The sequence below is a fragment of the Parus major genome, chromosome 1A (genome assembly GCF_001522545.3).
Source record: "Parus major isolate Abel chromosome 1A, Parus_major1.1, whole genome shotgun sequence".
NCBI lineage: Eukaryota > Metazoa > Chordata > Aves > Passeriformes > Paridae > Parus > Parus major.
Window position 1 is genome coordinate 9,781,337 of NC_031773.1, and position 23,239 is coordinate 9,804,575.

At 37.4% G+C, this 23,239-nt stretch overlaps 1 protein-coding gene across 3 annotated transcripts in view; it reads left to right on the plus strand.

Annotated features, from left to right (window-relative positions):
• The window catches only part of SEMA3C (semaphorin 3C), a 115,731-nt gene that overhangs the window by 71,706 nt on the left and 20,786 nt on the right, over positions 1-23,239 (plus strand). For all 3 annotated transcript variants that reach the window (XM_015628861.1, XM_015628863.3, XM_015628862.3), the window contains exons 6-12: positions 948-1,038; positions 4,782-4,901; positions 6,698-6,840; positions 8,849-8,963; positions 11,286-11,352; positions 13,962-14,106; positions 18,798-19,020. In XM_015628861.1, coding sequence (XP_015484347.1) covers positions 948-1,038; positions 4,782-4,901; positions 6,698-6,840; positions 8,849-8,963; positions 11,286-11,352; positions 13,962-14,106; positions 18,798-19,020 — 904 coding nt within the window. The remainder of the gene's footprint in view (positions 1-947; positions 1,039-4,781; positions 4,902-6,697; positions 6,841-8,848; positions 8,964-11,285; positions 11,353-13,961; positions 14,107-18,797; positions 19,021-23,239) is intronic.

The following is a 23,239-nucleotide window of genomic DNA, read 5'->3' on the forward strand; positions in this document are numbered from 1 at the left end:
TTTGTTGAAGTTTGGAATTTTGTTGTAGGAGCCTAAGAACAAGTTGTTTGGTATACCGTGTGTGTTGGGTCAGAGTATCTGCCATTATTGACTGCAGTTTTCTAGGAATGATCTTGGGCCTGAGTCACTTCTTGCTGTGCTAATATTTCTGGGAGCCAAGGAGTGAAGAGTTGCACCAAAAGGAGCAGGATTTCTAAAGATATTCAGGTCGTTTGTATTTTAAGCTGTAGTAGTCCCAATTGCTTCTACTTTGCTAAATGTATTTCCTGTTCATAAAGTACAAAACATACAAACAAATCCCTGTACCATCATTTCTTAAAAAAAACAACAAAAAACCACAACCAACAAACCCCAGGAGATTTCAGACCATGGTAAGAGGTATCAATAAATCATCTATCACTGTGGATTTGGAGCTCTTCACGTAATCCAAGAGATGGCATTGAAGAAAATAAATGTTGTGAGATTTTTGGAGGTCTGATAGCTCAGTAAAGGCCAAATTATTTATGCTGTAATCTAATGACAGTTGTTTTAAGATAATTTTATTTTATATGTATTATTGTTCTAATAGCTCTATTGTAATGTCCTAGACAGGTATAAGTACACCAATATATTCAGAAAAGAAATTATAAATAACTTCAAACCCACAGAAGGAATCTCCATGGATATTATTGCAGAGATCAGTCAGCCTATCCTTAACAGACACAGAGGGGACATTTTTTTTGATTCAGTGTCTTGAATTTATAATAAGTCTTGGAAATAACCATGTGTCAGTGTTATCTAACAAAATGATGGAATTCTGAATAGAAGAGTTAAACTACCCATAGTACAGTAAAAGTGGCCAATAGAGCATTGCTAATAGAGCAGTGCTAATGCTATGAACAGCAAGGCATAAAAATCAGATCTAATGGTTTCTGACATGAGAAGTGACACACAAATCTACTTTGCAGGAACAAATCTTCAAGATCGACTCCAAGTGTGAATCAGGAAAGGGACGCTGTTCTTTCAACCCTAACGTGAATACTGTGTCTGTGATGATCAGTAAGTAAAGACACTCCAAGTTGCTGAGGTCTAAACCCATGTGGTCATGTGTAGGGTAGGCTGATGGAATAACCCAAGGCAGCTGGAAACAGAATTCAGCCTCCCAGGAGCAGTGCCTTTTGTCTGGCTGATGGGCTCAAGGGGTGGATCCATCTGTGTTTCAAGGCTTGTATGAAGCTTAAAGTGGGTGGACAAATGAAATGCAGGAATAAGTTATTTAAAGGGGGAGAAAGGCACAGGAAACAAAAGGTTCTCCCTTTTCCAGATTACACATTTTGTTCCCAGGAATAGTTTCAGCTTTGCATTACCCTGTCTAGCATTTGTGTTTGAATGGTTTCTGACCTTGTTCATCCTAAACAGCACTTGTGTCTTACTTAATTATTTTTAAAATCTCAGAGTAGCCAGGGAAAGAAAGCCTGAAGACTTCAGATGCTTTAAATTTCATTTTTGTTCTCATTGCTGCTGTAGAGCCCACCAACTATAAAGCTCTTCATTCTTCAACTGGCTTTTTACCCAACCAATTTTGCAATTTTCTTCCATTTGAAAGGCCAGAAAGTGTGCTTGTTGCACACCTACGAGAAAACCCAAAGTGGGCATAAACTTTGAGCAGCCTAAGTCATCTGTAAAAGATACTTTTATTTTTTTCAACCAGGAAGTGCTGGAAATACATAGTGTAAGCTGACCTTTCGCATTTGCAGTATGTTCACACTCCTAGTGCCAAAGCATGATTTTTCAGCATGTGCCTGCTCCTTGCTGTATTTTTGGCTATGATGGTAACAGCAGTTGCACAGATTTTTGAAACTTTCTTAGTAAATAAAACTTATTGCACACAGGTACTGCATATTTCACCCAAAGTTTACAAGGGAGCAATTTGCAGTGTTTCTGATTCTCACCTTCCTCTGAAGTCTATTACATATTTTGCAATACATTTTCTTTAAAATCTTATGGATCTTAAGGGAAGTGTTATAGAGTCTGTCCTACATGGCCTGTTCAAAATATAAATTGCCTTGTTTTGTTTTGTTTTGCTTTTTGGGTTGTTTTGTTTTGATTTCTCATTGCAAATATATTTTCAACAAAGGTCAAGTATATCTATTCACAAATACATGAAGTGAACACCTTTAGAGAACAGGTAAATGCTACCTAGACATCTTTCTGAACCTTGGCTGCACTTACACCTTTATCTCAACAGTGATCTAGGGACAGAGTTTACAGATACTCACTGTGTAAAGAAAGTATTTGTTCAAAGTCAGTGATAACTGAGTCCACTGCTACTCATTGCCATTGTGGTATTAGGTGAAGCAACTGTTTCCTTTCCTTGTTTCTTCTGGATTTTGTATAGCAACATTAAAGAACATTGTTTCTGAGTTATTGTTTGCATAGTAAACTCATTTCTTTCTACAGTAGATCAGCTTTGTTCATCTTAATAGACTTTTCGTTATCTTCCTTGATCTCTGTTGTGTGACTAAAGAGACTTTCCCTAATGTTTGACTTATGTTTCATGACATGGTTCATCTACAAAGTTTAAATTATTCCACAAAGGTAAAAAGAGTCTTGTAAAAAAGAGTTCACAGATTGGGTTTTATAGTTTCAGTTGTAAAGTCCAGTCACTTCAAAAACATTATGCTCTAATGAATTTAGCCTTAGTATCCATGCCAGAAATGTGAACATTTTCTAAGTTCCAGCTCATGTTGTAAAGAGGGGACTGAGCCAATGTATTGGACTCACCTTTGAGCTTTCTGCAGGAGGAATTCCCTCCCATATTCAGAAGATAGTACATACCACCAGACCAACTAACTCTCCCACAATAAAAGAACCCTTTTTAAATATAGATGCAATTTCTTGACCATTTTGGACATCACCAGCCTAGAATACAGCAGGAAAGCTGATTCACCCTTCAGAAGAAAGTGGTGCTATAAAAATAAATTTGAACTTTGTACAGTTTACCATTGTACAGAGATGCATTTGCATCAAAGCAATGAAAAATGTGCTTGAAGCAGCTTGGCATTGCTAGTGTGCAGGGTGCATGTCTCTCTCCCCACCAAGACTGAGATATTTATAAAAGCAGACATACCTCATCAATACAGCAATTCCCCCCAGAAACAAAGTGAACTCATTGTGCTGTACAGACCAAATACTGAGTGGAATTTAAGGATTTTACCAGAACGAAGTGGAACTGATGGATCTCCTCTGATACATGATTAGCAAACAGACACTAGGAATGCTTAAGACATAAGAAATACCAGTGATATTTAATAGGATTAAAATTACATAGTATAATACTATTGCTGAAGTGTGTATGTATGTATTTATGCACAGCACTGTATACAACATTTAGTGAGAGCTATAAACCTGATCTCTTTCAGCCCATTTGTTTCATAATAAGAATAAAGTTCTGATGGATTGAGGCAAGGAGGCAGATGTACAAAATCACTTATAAATTTATACAGATCTAACATCATTCTGTCAATACCTGCTCCAGAAGTAAATGCTTCAGCAACATGCAGCAAAATGCATTGCTTAAATCCCCTGTGTATGAATCTTGTCATCACAGGGAGGGGTGAGAGCAGAAGAGTGGCTGCTGCATGCTCTGGCAGGGTTCACTTCAGGCTCCAGTTAGCAGCAGAAAAGCAAATTCTCCAGAGTTTTGATTCTCTCAGGAGCTTCTCAGTAGTCTTCCATGCTGATTATGAACACACACACACACACACACGCACAAAAATACACACACACAGAGCATGAAAATAGCCTCAAGTATTTCTGAGCCTGTGACTTTTGCCAGCTTGACCATACTCTCTGGGTAGTCCAGGAGTACAGACAAAAACATCAATCAAAGGACCCAGCTGTACTGGAATGTATTCAGCCACTACTCCCACTTTGAGAGTGAGAGTTTATTTTAGCTACTGTTTTCTACTCTGGGGTTTCTTTGTCATTATTCAGTGGAAATTGCTTGGTTATTCACAGAGTAGAAAATGATAGTATATGTAATTATAATTGTAATTATATATACATACATTTATGCACACACACAGACTCAAACACAGATAGACATCCTGACTGATGGGCTGAGTTTTTAGCCCTGCACAGGGAGCAGAAGCTCACAGTTCTGTTAATGCAGGAGTTGCATGTCTCGTTCTGCTCAATCATAATGACCCTGTGCTTAGAACCAAGTGCACAAAAGGGGACAGCTATTGCTCGCTGTTACTCTAAGTTCAACAATATGATTGTCTGGCCTCTGCAATACTGAAGTCAGCTTGGGGCTGCCTGGGCAGCCAAAACTGCTGCTGGTAAAAATTGGCACTGATCCACTGACTGCAATAGATGTTGTGTCAGTTTACAGCAGCAATAAATTCAATCCAGTCACTTCATCTACTTTTGTAACAACAAAAAAGCAATTCTTTGAAGTTCATACTTAACATACTGAATGTGATACCTTTTGGTAACAGTAGCCTTACTCCCCCTTGGTCCTTAGCAGTGCAAATGGAACAACTAAACTTTCTATCATGAATGGTTTCCCATATATGCAGCTCTTCTGTGACATTTAATGGTACAGTTCCATGAAGTCTCTAAGAAAAATCTGATTACCCTCATGCATTCTAGGTTAAGTCTTTGTAAATCAGAGAAATCCTCATTCCCATGACCCACTATTCATAACTCCTGTGTAAATAAGGAGCTGATGAATTTAAAATAAACTTTTGTTTTCTCAAAAGCCGTAACAATTCCCCTTCCATTTCAATTCTTTTCAGATGAAGAGCTTTTTTCAGGAATGTATATTGATTTCATGGGGACAGATGCAGCCATTTTTCGCAGTCTGACCAGGAGGAATGCAGTGAGGACTGACCAGCACAACTCCAAGTGGCTGAGTGGTGAGATGCCTTTAATTTACCAGAGTATTAATGGGTTTCACAGAGATTCTGCTTTCCTTTGCTTAAAACAAAGACCTTATCTTTTAAAGAGCTTTTCTGAATTGAATTTATGAAGTTGAACTGTGAAGGATGTGTGTAAATACAAACTGTAGACAGTGCACAGATGTAGAGGGATCCCTTCATGAACCAAGCTCCACCTGAGGGCCTTTTTGCATTAAGGCTGAACCAAGCTGTTTGAGGGCAAGTGCATGAAAACCTTTCCAGTGGCAATTGGTCAGACATTCTGATTTCTAGAAAAGTGCCTTCACCTCTAATGAATCAGATATTGCTTTAAATTAGAATTTGATTCTAAACCACCAGCTTCAGTTAATTCAAGGCAATCCATCTCTGCACAGAAGTTTCACCACCACTTGCATTTGAAATGTGTGCAGAAGAGTGTCCCACTATCAGAGAAGTCAATGAGGATCATTGCCACTTAATTCAGTGGTGAGGAATTGTTCATCTAAACACAGTAGAAAAACTCACTTCTGATTGGAATCACATAACTCTTTGCTTTACTGACATCACTGTGAAAATTTTCCCTGTCTTTTCTGGTAAGAAGACTCCTTCCAATGAAACCAATTTAAATTAAAATGGTGGTCAACCCTCTGGGCAGAGGTGGGTGTGAAAGGCTGTAGAGCAACTAACATAGCAGTTACAGTTTTAAAAAGCCTTCAGGTATGTTGAAGTAAAGTTACTGTGGTTTTGTCTTGATATTTTTTATGGTGACTTATTACTCCTGTCTGGATGTAACTACAAAGAAATCACAAGATTTCAGTCACAAATTCATTTCACTATGAAAGGGAAACTATGCCTGCTCTCTAATTTTTTTTTTCTGTTTGTTATACATTTTTACACTTACCTGCACATCCTAACGTGTGCATCCTAAAATGAGAGAAAAAGAAAATTTTAAAATGCCTAATTTCTGAAAAATCTACCTGTTCAAAACAGGTACTTGAAAGTGCAGTTTATTTCCATGTTCTTTTAGAGACAGAGTCATGACATTTATTATATTAATTGAGAATAGAATTATGTGAACAGAAAAATGCTGCAGTCTTAAAAGAGTTTTCTGTCAGACATTCAACCTTTGTATCAGATTGTTTCAAACTTTGTACTGCACTTCAACAGGACAAGCAATCTTTCATGATCATTGAAAAGACAAATGCAGGGAAAGGGGCCACTTCTTCCTTCAAAGGAGGTGTTCTGAGAGCTCCTGCACTGTCCATTATATGCTTGCTGTTAAGGTTATAAATAGTTTTTCTCTCTCCCTAATTCTCACTTTCAGTGTTTTGCACATGTATTTCAGTATTTTTACCAGCCTCTGATATGAGGTCAGATGCTGCTCAAGCATTTGCATACTCTGCTTTCCTTTTCTGGGTTACACAAATTGTTTTTCTCTCTTATCTATGAACCTCATTTGTTATATTTCTAAGTTCTTCCAGCTTATTTTTATGTTTTGTCTCAATGAGACTTTCCTTTGGTGCCCCAGATAACACACTGATTCTTCCTTCTTCCTTGAAGTCTTTGAGTCTCTGCATTAATCTAATATCACTGCTTCTGGACTGCTCCTCTGAAAATTTGCTGTGAAATAAAATTTGAGGGTGCAAACACATATGGTTGCCAGCAAGGGGCCATTTACCTCTTAATATTTGGTATATTCAACACTTCCCTGAAGCAGTCAGTAAATGTCAAATCATTCATTGCTTATACTGATACATCTTTTGGTTTCATCCTTTTGGTAAACTTTTTCATTTCAGAGCCTATTTTTGTGGATGCTCATGTTATCCCAGATGGCACTGACCCCAATGATGCCAAAATCTACTTCTTCTTCAAAGAAAGACTCACAGACAACAGCGGCAGCACAAAGCAAATTCATTCAATGATTGCAAGAGTATGCCCAGTAAGAACTATTTTGTTTACCAGGTTGCTGGGATAAGCTGCTAGTGTGACATGATAATGGAAAAGACTAAATGTTTGAAAAGCCTTGGCAGATTTGACAAAAAGATTTGACAAAGTTTCCTGTTCCTGTGTCACCATTCTTAATTGAGAAGAGTTGTTACTGGGCTCACAGCTAGGGTCTGAACAGGTTATGTATTATCTGACTTTATGTGTAAGAATATGGAAATGTAAAGGTTCAGGAATTTGTGTATTTCTCTCACTCAGTCAGAATAGCTGCCAGTGTTGGATTTTCCTTGAAATTGTTGAATCGTCCTTGGCACAAATAAGGCACATTATTTTCTTAATAAAAATGAACTTTAAGCAGTGAAGGCTTACACACACACACACACACACACACACTCAAAATATTTAAAGCATATCCAAAATATCAAGCTTTTAAGTTGGTGGATTTAACTTGCAAATGCTGTTTTCATTTTTATGGCATCTGTTCTTTCTATTTGCTTGTATTGATGCATGTGTGAGCCTAACTTTAAAAATGTGCACAGGAAATTTAAATTCAGGAGTTATAACTATTCCTGGGCAATAATTGAATTTTTTTTGCAGAACTCTTCATTGTCTCTATTTTGTGGTTTGGTTTTTTTTTTTTTGTATCTCTAATCAACTGTAGATGAAAAATTACTGAAGCAGCTATTAATATCTTTGGTGAAATCAATTTTTTTTTCTTTAATGAGAGAAAAATTATAAATGTACAGTTGCTGCTAGCCTATTCATTCCTTCTTTTGGAAGGTTTCAGGAAGTTCATTGTGAGTGTTTATATATTCCTTTTCTTTACATTGGGTTTTCTTTAAAATTTGATGCTTTGTGATGTTGTTGTGCCTAGGTGTGAAGGTGTTTGTCCTTCTCTGGCAATATGATGAGGCATGTGATCTCTTCTGTAATCTCCATTCCCTGTATTTTAGTGAGAGTGTCTAAAGGCCTTTTTTGGTATTTTGCAAGAAGACATTTGACATAATTACAGCTGCATTTGGTTTTTTACTGTTACAACGAAGCCCAGATGATTTTTGAAAGGCCTAAGCCTTTTTAGGCTTACACTGAAGCCAGTGGCAGAATCCCAAGGCAAATGGAAATAAATCTGAGCCAGTCGTTTTTGTATACTTGTATACATATCATCGTGTTCATGTATCAACACCTTTGAGACTGGCAAGATATATTACCCTCTGAAAAGACTCCTTATAAGTCACCCAAAACATTGGATTACCAATTCCAACAGCATCATTGACTAGCACAGCACTTTATTGAAATCACATTTCAATTTGTTTTTTCTCTTTCCTTGGGTGACATCATGTTATGCAGTTTGGAAGATGCTGCTCTTGCATAAGGCATTCACCAGCAAAGTTAGGATCTGTCACCAAACTGCTGCATCCCCTGGCAGCTACAGTTCCCACCTAGAGCCATGGAAAATTGGAAAGATCTGCAAATGACCAGGTCATCTCTGGACCAAGCTAGTGGGACTTGCAACAGTGCACAACTAGCTTGACCCACACTAGCCATCATTTCTGAGTATTGTTTAGAGCATCCACCCAGGTGAAGTGTGTTTTATTAGGACAGGTGCAGCTATGCTGCTGTCAGGACGAGAAGAAACATTCCTCTGTAGATCCATGAGACCTTTCACAGTGTGCATGGTCTTTATCCTGGGTGCCAATGAGCAATGCAGAGCTCCACAGCCATTTCCAATCATAACAGCATACACTGCTGATGCACAAAATCTACTGCCCAACCCTCCAACCCTTCTAGCCCAGCAGAAAAAGTCCACTCAGAAAACTAATTCTCATTTTTTTCTGCATATAGAATGCTTAGATGAGGGGATTTTGCTTAGGCCTATCTCTTTTAAATATGGAATTTACCAGATAATTATCTAGATAATGAATTAACTTGAGAAAATGTGGGAAAGCCCAGTAAAATATTAGCTGTTCTATTTCTTCTTTTCTGAAATTAATATACCTTTCCAGAATGACACAGGAGGTCAGCGCAGTCTCGTGAACAAGTGGACAACATTCTTGAAAGCAAGACTTGTGTGCTCAGTAATGGATGAAGATGGAACAGAAACATACTTTGATGAATTAGGTATCACAAAAAACATTCCTTAAAATTTTATCTGAATGCTACATTTTGTGCATATTTAATGACTGATTTTCATTCAGTTTCTCAGTCAAGTTGTTAGCAGTGAAATCATAGCACTAGAAGTCCATGACAAAATTCCCCTTTCAGTTTTATGATGGCACAAGAAAAAAAATCTTCATAAGTCTCTCTGTGTAATTATCATTACCTTTGAAATAAAGGTAATTAATCTTGACTATGTAAAACAATGACATATATAAAGAATTAATATTTAGAAGGAAACATCTGAGTGACTCTTACTATTTTGCTACTAGCTTGGATTACAATTGAGGGTTTTTAACATCCCTTTGAAACTGTTTCTTACACCACTGTGTAGCACACAGTGTTACACATCATTTTCAATAATGCATTTTTTCTATTTTTTGATCACAGTCCTCAATTTGGTAATTCAAGATAATACTAATAAGTCCTGTTACTGGCACCAGAAATAGCACTATTCATAAATATAATTTCTCAGGAATAATTCAGTCACATCAATTTTTGTTTCAACATGTGAAATACTGTAAATATTCTATTAATAAAATCTATATTACATGTTACTACATATTTATCGGTACTTAACAGTACTTAACAACATAATACTGATGTTAACTACTATTTAAATTACTATCATTCAATGTTAATTATGTTGATATGTAATATTAATACTAATAAACATTAATATTACATCTATATATATTACATAATCTATATTATGATACAACAATCACAAGAAGTTTCTTTTCATGAAGGAATTAATAGATGCATGTACTTACATGCCAAACAACATTATCAGAAAGTTTTAAATTCTATATTTTCCACAGCTGAGATGTGCAAAATCATAGTTCAAAATTCAGGTGTTGGAAGATTTGGTATGTGCTTTACTATAAATATAAGTAATATAAGCAGCTAATGTGCCCTGCACTGGGTCTCATCTGGTTCTGATCTTCTCTCATTGTATCCTCTCCCTCTTTTGTCCATTCTTATTTCTGATTCCCACCATAGCAAATGGGGTTTGGAGCTTTTGAGTTTATATATTCACAACTATTTTGTGTACTTGCTTTGGTTCAAGGTTCCAGTGGAAGCTGATTGGGCCTAGGAGTAGTTCCTAACCTGGTCTAGCTCGAAATGTGCAAGGTGCTCAATCAGGAGGACTGATTTTCTGAAGTTTACAGTGCCTCAGCACTGCCACAGCTCATCTTTCAGAACCAACCCCCTCCTCATCAATAAAGCAGTAGGATAAGTGCTTTTAGTTTCTTGTGTGACAAAGTGTAGGACCATAGTGAACAGGAGACAATGCTCTCAGCGTGGGCTCCCAGCACAATTTCACAGCAAAGAGGAAGAATACAATCACAGCTGGAAATTCAGAAAACTGGGAGAGAGCAAACACATGATTCTGTGTTCATGTATAATGCAGGAGAGTATAACACTTCCAGTTCTGCATGGTGAAGTCTTTTGCTTTTGACGTATTGAAAAGAATATTTAAAAAATTCAGCGGGCTAAATGAAAGAGCCACATAAATTAATGGGAAGCTGAAGAACATATTCTGTGATAAAAAGCTCAAGCAGTTCAGTCTTATTTTGTTGTAAATTAAGTGTAAGAGGTAGCATGATTATAGTTATTAAAAACATTAGTGAGGAGAAAATGTCAGAGATTAAAGTAGTCTTCACTGAAGTGTAAAAAAAAAAATCAACAGATCAGAGGTAATAGTGGGTAGATTGATTTTGGTGAGTAGGTACAGTTTTGCATGGTGCAGTCAATAAATCCCTACACAAGAGGAGGCAGGAGGTTTACATCCCTCACCGTCTTTACTGCAAAGCTGTCTGTTCATACCATGTTGAAAAGGCACTAGTGAGGACACTCCAGTGCAGTCTGGACAATAAAACACCTAATTTCCCTGTTCTCAATTACATCCATCTATGGGAACTCTTTGTCTTTAACCTACTGCAACTTTAATGTTTCCCTACTGCTAAACAACCTGCTGAAACAAGATACAGCTGAGAAAAATGTGTGACATAGATCCTGAATGTATTTGAAAATCTTTGCCTTCTGTCTCCACAAGGCTAGGGGGCATGGAGTTAATTTCCAGATTTGTTTCTGAATGTTCAAATGCCAGATACATGCATAAATGGTCTGTTCATGTGGTAAGTCTCCTTGTTCCCATTCAAGTCTTGAGATAAAACTACTGTTGAGTTTAGGAGAAATAAAATCATCAATTAAACTGGAAAATGAAGTTTTTTAAAATAAAGAAAAACTATTCAAAATATCTTTCATTTCTCTTTCTTACAGAGGATGTGTTTCTCCTAGAGACAGATAACCCCAGAACACTTGTGTACGGAATTTTTACAACATCGAGGTAAACATGGAGATTCGAAGAAAAATTACCTGAACTGCCTGATTTTCTGTATGAAAACTCAAACTGATATTTTGTGGATGAGGCAATTTTGTGTGTCTGCTGTGGCTGTGGTTTGCATGCAGGAGTCTCAGTGTCGTTGCTGTTGCTGTCTGTGTCAGAGCTGTGCCTCTTGGAGCAACCTGCTTCCTGACACTGTCAGCTGCCACTGGGAAAACGTTCCAGAGAACTCATGTGGCATCTGAGAGCGCTTAGCACCTCCTGAAGAACATCCAGCATCCCTGAAGGATCAAACCAGGAATTCTTACATGAATTCATACACATGACTTCCAGTCTCTGGGCTGGCTGATGATCACAGAGGTTGGCTTTGGTTGGCTACAAAAGGAGAAGCTTATGTGACATTTGGTCACCTCCTTGCAGCTCCCTGTTTCCAGTCAGCAGTGTTCACTCACTGTCTGGTTTAGAAAGCATTTTCTGAGCTCCCAAGGGTGGTGGAAGCACTAGATATGGCTTACTATGCTGAAACTCTCCACAAAGATAGACTGACAGCTGGATCAACAGGTTCTTCCACCTCTACCTCTATTTTTTTTATTTTTCCTCTTGCCCTCACTACATAGTGTTAAACACAGAGTAAAATTGGTTACTACCCCCTGATTTCTGATATGCTACCCTTTATTATTTACCTTTCTTACATTCAAATAAGTCTTCTGGGTTTTTTTTTAATTTTAATTTTCATTTAATTTATTTGATAAAATTAGAAAATTATGAAATTTATTATTAATAATTCCTTTAATGGCAATTTTTATTAAAAAATACTTTCAGATCCTTTTTGCTCCAATAAACTTTTTTTACTGGATACAGGGGGCTGCTTGCTCAAATATGTAAAAATATGACAGGAGAATATGATTCTGTGATATCTAATTGGGAAAGAAAGTATCACTTAACTTGTAAACTTAGGTGTTGTCTATAATTCCTACTTCACAAAAAGAGAAAAGGATGAGCTTATGTTTAGTAGTAAAACCACACTTATCTTTAGGTTAGGGGTACAACAAGACTGAACTGGAAACACTTCTACCTAATTCTGGTATTTCTCAGTGGAAATGAGGTTTGAATCAAGGGACCACATAAGGTTACAAAAAAAAAAAAAAAAAAAAGAAAAATTCACTTTTTCCTGGCTCTTAAGATATTTTCTCTCTCTTCTGAAGTTTTTATACATGCATTTCTGTTATTGGTAACCACATGGTCTGTTCTTGCTTTATTTTTGTTCAGCTATAGGTTGAATGTGTTGCCTAGTTAAATACTGAAACCATAAGGATTTTTACTCCTTAATAGTTCCTGTATCTTCATCTCTGTAGACTTCCAACTCATAAGAGTAGCAAGAGAGAAATACCACAGGAAGTAATAACTAGTAGTATTTTTATCTAAATCATACAGAAGGAAACTGAGTAATCTGAACTAAATTATTTTAGTGTCATAATATGCTGTAAATGTAACATAAAACATCTGGAAAGACTAAATGCATTTCTCAAAATCTATTAATAAGTAGTAAAATTTCCACAAATACCATAATCCAGCTAAAAGGTTCATTCCACTAATCCATATATATCTGAGAGCAATGTGGATTTCACTTTTGTTGTGTTACACTATGTGTAATATTTTCCGGTTTTTTTCTGGAGTGTTTTTTCTTCTTCAGCTGAAAACAATTCCTTGGATTATCTTCATCCTACAGTTAACACCAGGCAGATTTTAGACTGTCTAGAGTTTCCACTTTTTAAAAATGAATGTTACAAACCTTACATGAAGTGAGAGGAAAAATGAAGTTCATTCACTGTAGTCAGCCTTAGCATCAATCTGGAAATTTTTTCCCATCATCACAGGGTGATGGAGAATATTCAGGGCTTGTGCTACCTGTATCCATGGCTGAATCTAGAGCAGTGGGAAGAGCATTCCCTTTTCTTAGGCAAATCCCTTGGTTCTCCTCAGGAAACTTCAAACTTGGGTCTTCATAAGACCAGTTTTATGGGTGGACTGTACAGGAGTAATTCCTTTACAGTCACATCATGTCCCCATTTTTTGCAAAAAAAGCTGGAAAGTGATTATAATAATCCAACTGATTGTCATCACTTTGGATGTTTTGATTATGTTTTAGCCATGTATTTTAGGAGGCTCATGGAGGTCTTGTGGTTAATATACTGGAAGGGAGTTATGGAAACCTGTGCTGAGTTTGGCAGCAAAAAGTTTATAAAACTCCTGCCTCACTGAACTCAGCAATATTTTTGCCATTGATTTAACTGGAGCCAGATTATATTTCTTCTATATTTAGCATTAGGAAATCTTATTGCACCAGGAGGGCAGTGCCTGCCTCTCTCTTTTTTCAGTTCACTGTTCAGAAAGGTGCTAAGTCTTAAAGAAGTAGTGGTGCATATTGGGCAGCTAGATTAGTTGATTTAAAATGCTTTAAATGCATATAAAAGCAATAAATTGTATGAAATATTATGTGAGAGGTATCTTTCAACATTGGACCATGTAAAATTATGGAAGAGCTATAAAAAAGTTTTTGTAAAACTATAAAAAAGTAGATTGCAATGCTAACTTTTTCTTCTGTCTTCCAGCTCCATATTTAAAGGCTCAGCTGTGTGTGTGTATCATCTGTCTGACATCCAGACTGTGTTCAATGGACCATTTGCACACAAGGAGGGCCCAAACCACCAGCTGATTCCATATCAGGGCAGAATTCCGTACCCACGACCTGGCACCGTAAGTACAAAGATGTTCATTCAGTCTTGCCAATTGCTTGTCTGCATTTAATGCATAAATAAATATTATTTATTCCAGGAGAAAAGTCTGTATGTGACTGTGACAGTTACAATTCAGAACTATTTTTTTTGCCTACAAATCCAACTGCAAATCACGTGATGTCTGGAAATCTAGAAAGAATTAAAAGTCATGTAAAATGTTAATTTTTCTTTCTCTTTCTGCTCAAAGGTGATAAGAATTAGTTCATTAGGTGATAGGCTTCTTGTTTGCATGTGCGTTTCCATTTTGTGGGTACATTTGAGCAAACTGTAGCTAAATAAACAAGCATGCAAAGACAGCATTGTTAGTGTGTTCCACAGCCTGGATCCAAATGTCTCTAAGTCTGTTTTCTGTCTGTATGAGTTTTCTTTAGTTCTCTAGACTCTTGCACCTCCACTCAGATGCTTAGGAGATGTAGTAGGAGATTCAGAGAATGAGGTTTCTGGGACTTGTCACTTGTCTAAATCATACCAGGTTCTGAATCTTAGAAGAGAGACCTAGAAATAGATGTGTTTTCTTGTCATTCAGTTCACCATAGTCTCCCTCATAAGAATGCTTTCTGTATGCCTTACTTTCAGAACTATCTTTAACTCTGTCAGGGGTAGTAATAATCTTCCAATAAATTCTGTACACAGTTAGAGCTAGCTCTGTTTCTCAGTTGTGTAAAATTATCTCATGAAATATTTTAAACAAAACAGTTGTTTCTTCTTACTTTTCAACTTCATGACGTATAAAAAAGTGGTGTTAATGCACTTTCTTCTTTATTTATTTACTTACTTATTTTAACTGTTCTTATTTTATGTTTAGCAGAAATGTGACATCTAGTATTTCAAGCTTTAATGAAGAATGTATGAACTTTCCATAGAATCATCTCTAAATCCAAATTTGCTAAATGAAGTATGGTAGTGTGTGTGTGTTGACTCCTATGAAGTCTTACATTTTCTCAAGTATCAGAATGAAATAAGTATGCAGAGAAACATAAATTATCTCTCAACAATGAAGTTATATATTTTTTTAGATTAACACTTTGTTGCTTTTCCATTCATCACAGGAAATTAAATTTTATTTAAATTTTGCCAGTCCCTGTGAGAACCTTTAGCCATATCACTATTTTAGTCTGATTTGTCTTTATACTGCAAAATCTTGCCCTTTTTATCTCTTTCTTTCTTTCTTGTACATGGAATAGCTCTCCCCATTCACACAATTCTTCATGACATTTTAATGCAGTTGTTTCTGGCTTTAAGAGTTAGGACTTTACATTCCCAGATCTCTAGAATTAACTAATCAATACCTGACATACCACTAAGCTCTAATGCTAGCATTAGTCTTTCCTTGCAATTAATTCATACAGCTCTAATCTCATGAGTTCACTGGGGCTTTTACAAAAGACCCATTTGAACAGGAAGTTTCACACCCTTGTGATTAGTCACATTTCAAAGTTTCTTGCTTCTTCAGAGTATTTTGTTTGTATGTGTTTCCTCAACCACTGCCATGTTTTTCTTGGTTCATGTCATGGAGGCTTTTGCGGTATTCCAGATGGGCCTAAAGAAATTGGGCAACACAACAGAAAGGGGAAAAAAATCAGATTTGGATTTTACGTGGTGACAGAAGTTATCTACACTTTCCAAATATGCTGATGAGCTCTGAATTTGAAGATAAATTCTTAAATCATAGCTCATAGAGAATGGTCCTTTAGATGACCATTGCTGGTTTTTGGATCACTGGCTTTTGTGTGCTTCCTCATGATTCAGCCACAACACAGTATCCCTAAGTCATATTTTCTAAGATGGGATTTCTTTGGCTTTTCTTTTATTTTACTGCCAAAAAAAAAATCCACTTTTCAATGTGTGTCACAAACTTTATTTTTCACTTATATCAAAGCATCTGTGAAAATCAGGACATGGGAATTTTTCCCTGCTCAGAATTTGTGCTCAAAGAGTTAACATGATTAGCCAGGTTTGCAGTCTGTGGGGCTTCTTTTCTTCTCTGGAATGTACTTTTTTTGTAACTTCTGGGATGCTGGACTAGAGAGGCATGCCTGTTTATATGACATGGAAAATCCTACGTTGCAGTTGCCTAAAGAGATATTCATACTAAACCTCTGGCTAGAAATGAAAGTTCATGGTGTTGCAGTACACTGGATAAACAATGGACAGGCTTCAGTGTAGCTTGAGTAGGATTAAATAAAGCAATACAGTCTTTTGGCCATGATCGACTCGGCAGTGTTTGGCTGGCCTTCACTAAATACCAATGGTTTCTTATTTCTCCGCAAGCAAAACTTACTTATGGAAAAAAAAAATACATAATTGGCAGCTTGCTACTGAACTCTGTGATGTTTGAGGGTAGTTTCCATTTTTCAGAGTTTACAGAAATAGTTTTTGTACCTACATCATATTGGGGAATATGCTGTAAATTAAAGAATTTTGATAATCGAGTGTGAACATAAAATTGTGTAGAAGAGTTCTCGAATGAGCTGTGAAGGCTTCCCATTCAATCCTTCCGGGAAAGGGAGAGCTTATGGGTTTCTTCAGTATCATCTTTTGCTTGTCACTGGTTTAGCAAAAGAATTAATTGATTAAAGATGTTTGCTAAGGCTTTGCTTGGAACAATGATATAATGTAAGTTTTTAGGGTCATGCTGGTGTGAATCATAGCACAGACATTTTTGCAAGAAGTCACAGACAAAAAGTCTTATGACTCCAAGTCAATAATGGAAGGGTTGAAAGTATCAGAGAAAGACTTTTAATTGAGCTATGTGAGACAGGAAGGTTTAAGTTGAACTGTTTGTGAAACAGAATCCCTCTTGAAAGGAAATAGGGTCTGGCAGAGTACTACCAAGTAGAATAGTCTTGCTAATGATGAATGCAGTTCTTTTTTAAGCATTTGTTGCTAATCTTAACAGATAGTTCCATACATTTTCTGGAATGTGGATGAAAATTCCAGAGAGGGTAAAGCAAGCAAGATAATAAGAATTCTTCTTTGTGAGCAACCTTAGAGTGTTAACATATAGCATCATTTCTAATGAGAGCCAAAACAAAACCCTTAGGATAAATATGAGCCCAGAAAAATAAATCGTCAAGGATGTCAGCTGAGAGAAACAACCCATGTCTGAGCTGAGTTCTGGTTCTTCTTCCTGGAGAGAACTGATGCCAGAGCAATTTCTTTGAAAGAGTTCCTACCAGAGCTGTTCTACTTTGTGTAAATAATTAACTCCTGTTTGAACCAGGAGATGACTCTAAAGCTTGTGATTAGGCTGTTGTTTTCTGGTATGGCCAGTGAATAGTGAATTGGGTGCACAATGTGGAGCAGCTTTAGCAGTGAGGGTAGAGCAGGCTGTGGTTACACTCCTGCCTGTGGTTATGGGGATGCCCCAGGAGGTGAAGACCCAAATTCTAACATTGCATCTCATCAGGTAGGTTGGACACATGACTCACATTTCCCCAGACAGTTTCCAAGTCTCTCAGAATATGATTCATTTTATGTAATTTTAGCCATCTAAAAGCAGGGTGTTTAGTCCGAATTACTGACTACAGAGGAAACCTAAGAATAGATGCTGACTTTAAGAGAGTAAAAGTCAGGTGAGGTAAATCTCTCCCTAAGCTACTGGCTATTTTGTGTCTGTGGTTTTGACCAGAAATTCCATCCTAGATGTAAGAATGGCGCTTGTCAAAATAAACAAATTTCTATCAAGTACTTTTTATTGAACAAAGCATTTTCCAGTTGGAAAAAAGACTGTATTGAAACACTTCTGAATCTCTCCAGTACTCTGAGGAGAGTCACAGCTCAGAAATATGGTTGGGGAAAAAAATGAAAACTCAGGAGCAGCAATAAGAAGTGAGGTAGTGGTAGCTGGAGAAAAAAAAAATCAAGTAAATTAACATAGATACATCCAGAACTTTGTACAAATTACTGATAAAGCTCAGATTTCTTCAAAATTTCCTTTTATTTTCAAACTCAGTAAAGACTTTTCTAAGATGGCTTATATTTTCTCATGAGGCCCAGAATGCCTCAGGGATGATTATTTGGATAGTTCTTCATTATATTTAAAGAAGCATCCAAAGTATTCATGGACTTCAGTTACTTCTCAGGCACAGGAGAGAGTACAGACAACGTTTTCAGATATAAATAAGTTTTTATGGGACTCCCTCCTTAACTCCATATTACTGGTCTTTCAAATGAAGATGAATAACAGGTCCTATATTTGCCTTATAATCAAGAGGGATATTGGGTAAATTAAAATTAAGTATCAGATTTTGTCTTCTGCCTTTGTACTAACTCTGTAAAAATCACATGCCAAAGTTTGGTATCTTCCTGTAGCAATCTTTTGGATTTTTTTTTTTTTTCAGCAGGCAGTTTAGAAGCATAAAACGTGTAGAAATAGTTTCAGAAGTACAGATCTTTGCCATCAATCTGGATTTTGAAAATGCAAAAATGTATTTTGGTTTGTTTTATCAGAAGTGATGGGAGTTCAAAGTGTAGCTATTCAACACTTCATTGCCCTTACTGGAATACAGTCAGTTTGGCCCAAGTCTGAAGTGATTTTTTGGAATTTCCTTTGTCAGCTATCTGTCCATATTTGTAAATGATGTGGAGATGAAAGCTCTCTGAGAGATGGTAAATGCTGTTCACCATTTCTGTGCACGTTTCTTGCAGTGTCCGGGAGGAGCTTTCACACCCAACGTGCGGACAACCAAAGAGTTTCCAGACGATGTTGTGACCTTCATTAGGAACCACCCTTTGATGTTTAATCCCATTTACCCAATACACAAGAGGCCATTAATCATCAGGATAGGAGCTGACTACAAGTATACAAAGATTGCTGTGGATCGAGTGAATGCTGCTGATGGAAGATACCACGTCTTGTTTCTTGGAACAGGTGAGACAAATTTGGCAGCATTTATTTTCCTCTGTTGCAGTGTAATCTGCAATCAACTCTGATTTTTACAATTTAGAGCTTTCAGAAATATTTGTGTAAATGTTTGCACTATACAGAAATGTTACAGAAATCCAGGAATTACGTTCTTTTTACTTTCTGTGCATTTTTCCATTTACTATAGACATCAATTATGCGCAAGAGATACAATGTGTTGATCTTATTGTTGAGACAAAAAAACAACACCAGCGCATATTTTATTTGATCTAAATTATAATACTTCTCTTGAATATGGTATGTTTGCAATATGATTCCACATTAGATTTTGATGATCTCTAGCACAAGAAAAAAATACCAAAATCTGGTTTTATAATGTTTTTATATACTCTCATCATCATTATTTAATATATGCTGTGTAAGCTACTTCTGAAGAAAAGCACGATCTGATCAAGATGTTGCAAAGGCAGAAACAACTTCTCCAGAAAACAGCGGTAATATGGAAGTACTTAGCAGAGAAAAAGAAACAAATGGTTGGAGTCCTAGCAGTAGTGGACACAGAGAATTTGATCCAAGTATTCTAAAATAATTTCTGTCTAATATAACCTACATTCTGTTTTACTTACATCAAATTTGAATCTGGTGTTATGTGTCTGAAGTCTACAGGGGAGCAGGTTAAGTGATTCTTGTACTGATCAATTTTGTTTTTTTAAATATTCTGATATGAAGCACACGCTTTAGATTGAAGCAGACAAGTAGAGTGCTACTCTGAGTAGACCCTAGGACTCACTCACATCTGAAACTCCCACTGGCTTAACAGAGCATTAGAAGTTGATAGGCACAAAGGCTAATCTTTTTTACTTTTTTTACTTTCAAGTAGAACAAAGGAAAATAATTCTATGGAGTTCTTTTAAAGAACAAATGTATCTCTGCACATCAGAAAATGATTACAGAGATGTCTTGCATTGCTTTTATGGTTCACATATTATTGGGGTCCTGATTGTTTTCTGCTTATGGAATAACTGTGTCTGCCAACAAACTCGCATGGGGTTGGGAATAACCATCTTGTTATAATAGATTTAGGAAGTGAGTGCTAAAAAATCATATAAGAATGTCAGGCTTCTATAGAGAAAGTACTTAATGAAAGTATCTCTCTTCACTCTTCCTAGAAAAACCTCTCCAGCTATCAAAATCAGCAGGGTGTCTATGTGCCAAAGGAGGCCAACTGCACACTGTGCTGTGCATGCAGAAGTGTATCCAGCAAACAGGTTGATGGAAAGGATTTTTTCCCTGTATTTGGCTCCTGTTGGGAGTACTGTGCCCAGCTGAGGGCTCACCAGTACAAAGAAAACATTAACCTAATGGAGCAGGATCAGTGGAGGGACTGTATGATGTATGAGAAAAAGATGAGAAAAGGGTTTATTCAAAGAAAGCTAAGGGGAGACCTTAATGCTGCTGACAGCTATCAACTGGGTGAATACCATTATTTAGTGGGAAAAAAACAGATGAGGACTCTTCTCAAGGTGCTCAGTGCCAAGGTGAGGAATTTCACACAAGTTGCAATGTGGGACAGTAATGTTAGATATAAAGGAAAAAGTTTTTGCCATCAACATGATCAAACAGTGGAAAAAGGATCCAGAGAGGTGATGAATTCTCCATCTTCAGAGACTCAAAAGATTCAAAACCCGACAAACACAGAACTGCTCTAATAGGACTTGCTTTGAGTGTGGGACTCCACCAGATGTCTTCTGTCCCCTTAGACACACACGAGTCCTTGGGGCTGGATGGGATCCACCCAAGGATACTGAGGGAGCTGGTAGAGTGCTCACCAAGCCACTTTCCATCATTTAGCACAGTCCTGGCTAACTGGGGAAGACTCAGCTGATTGGAAGTTATGTGATGCCATCCACAAGAAGGGCCACAAGGAGGATGTGGGGAACTATAGACCTGTCAGTCAGACCTCAGGGCTGCAGGAGGTTGTGGAGCAGATAATTTTGAGTGCCATCACATGGTGTGTGCAGGACAGTCAGGGATCAGACCCAGCCAGCAAGGGTTTGTGAAAGGCAGGTCCTGCTTGACCAGCCTGAGCTCCTTCTATGACCAGGAGGTGACCCACACAGTGGATGAGAGAAAGGCTCAGGGTGTTGTTTACCTGGACTTTAGTAAAGCCTTTGACACCATTCCCACAGCATTCTCCTGGAGAAACTGGCTGATCATGGCCTGGATGGGAGCACTGTTCACTGGGGATAAAACTGGCTGGAGAGCTGGGCCCAGAGAGTGGTGAATGCAGTCACAGCCAGCTGGTGGCTGGTCCCAATGTCTTCTTCAGGTCTTTCCCAACCTAAACGATTCTATGATTTCATGTTTTTCCACTAAACCTTTACCAAGTCTCCATCTGATGTAGAGTGAATGCTTAGTATATGATAAGGCATAGTCAGGGTAATGAATTATTCAAAGAATTTCATAAGTTTTTGATCTGGGTATTACTGTTTTCTGGACTGTAAGTTGATAAATGAGTTTTAAGGCATTCTTGACTCCTATTTGCAGCTGTTGGAAACTGCTAAATTAACCCAATTAGGACAGGGCTTTCTAATTTATTTTTTTTTCAATGTATAGTGATGCCATTGTTTCAAATTGCTCTGTAAGCATCTAATGTTATTTGGAGGCAAATTCTGCTGAAACTTAGTAAAAGCTTCAGTAGAAGCTAGGAAAAGATTGAGACACAAGTTCCCAGATTATATAGATTGCTAATGTAGCAATGATAGTTAAAGCTAGAAAACTATTGAAAAGCTGAAATGTCCTTGAAATCCCAATTTGATAGTAAACATTTTAATAACTCTGCAAGAGATAAACATAGGCAATTTCATTTTATCCTTTGACCATCTAGACCATCTGACTGATTTTAGGTGATCAGTGTGGCCTCATAGACACACGTGAGCTGTTAAAAACATAAATATACCTCAGGCTGTTCTTATATTAATGCTCCTCTGTGTACTGGCCCCAGTATGGATCAGATACAAAAAGTGCAGCTCTTGATACTTTATATTCATTGCTTTATCTTCTTCATTACACTGGAGACAAGGATCATTTTCTGCGTTCTAGTGAGATGGAGGGCAGGCATTATTCTTCCTGAGCAGGGCACAGGACATTAATACCTTCCAAGGTCTTCCTCCAAAGAAATCATTGCAATGTAAGTTACTGAATTTCTCAGCCCTTTCAAACAAAAGTGATCAAGTTTCAGTCACTGAGAGGAGAAACTTGTTTTCTTTATTCTCTGCTTTCTGTGAGACTCAGGAGGATTTGATAGAGATATTAAGTGTCAAAAGGAATGCAGAGGGGATTTGCTTTGGTGTCAGTTCATCCCAGCAAATGCAAAAACCACATTGTATAGGAGAATTTCATGTGATAATTTCCTTGGGAGTCTGGAGCCCCACAGCCAGACAATGGGACTTGACACCTGGTGACAATTACACTCAGTTCAAATGATGAGTTACTGCTGCTGAACTGAGATGTTGCCAGCCATGTCTGTCACTATCAGTGACCTGTCTCATGCTTGAAATCAGAATGTTTTATGTCTTGCCAGATGCAAAGCACACAAAATGTTTAGCTTTTCCTCTTTTCCTCCTCTACAGCCTTAGTAATAAATCAGTTCCTGAAAGCAAGCGAAGAATAACAGAAGTATAGAGCTCCAACAACCCCAGTGGCTTTCATCATGTAGCCATGGCACAGGAGGGTATAGGCAGCTCTGTAATTTTTTCACCTTGGTGTGAACTAAATGTAGTGTTTCCTTTGCTCCCTTGGGCAGTTCTGTGCTCACAGGTGCTGGTCCATAGCCAGAGTAAATGCACTGCTTTTCCCCCTAGCTTACCTGCAAACAAAATAAATCCCAGGGACAGACAATGTTCTTGTGGCATTTCATGCTTTTCAAATGATTACAATCTCCTGGTTTTCCTATGTGTTTAAACATGAAGGCTCCCGAAGCACTTAACAAAACTTGATAGTTTTGTTAGGTCTCCCCTAAGGGGTCTCTTCACCCCTGTCTGGGCTGAGCTGATGTGGAGTAAGGTGCAAGTCTGGACTGACAGAGAGCAGTGCTGTGAGAGGAGAGTGCTGTCTGTCTATCTTGTCTTCCCAAACACAACCCCAAGACATAATTTACTTGGAAAGAATATAATCACTCATATGCATATTTGACTAGAGCAATGCTGATGGTTTTTTTTCCATA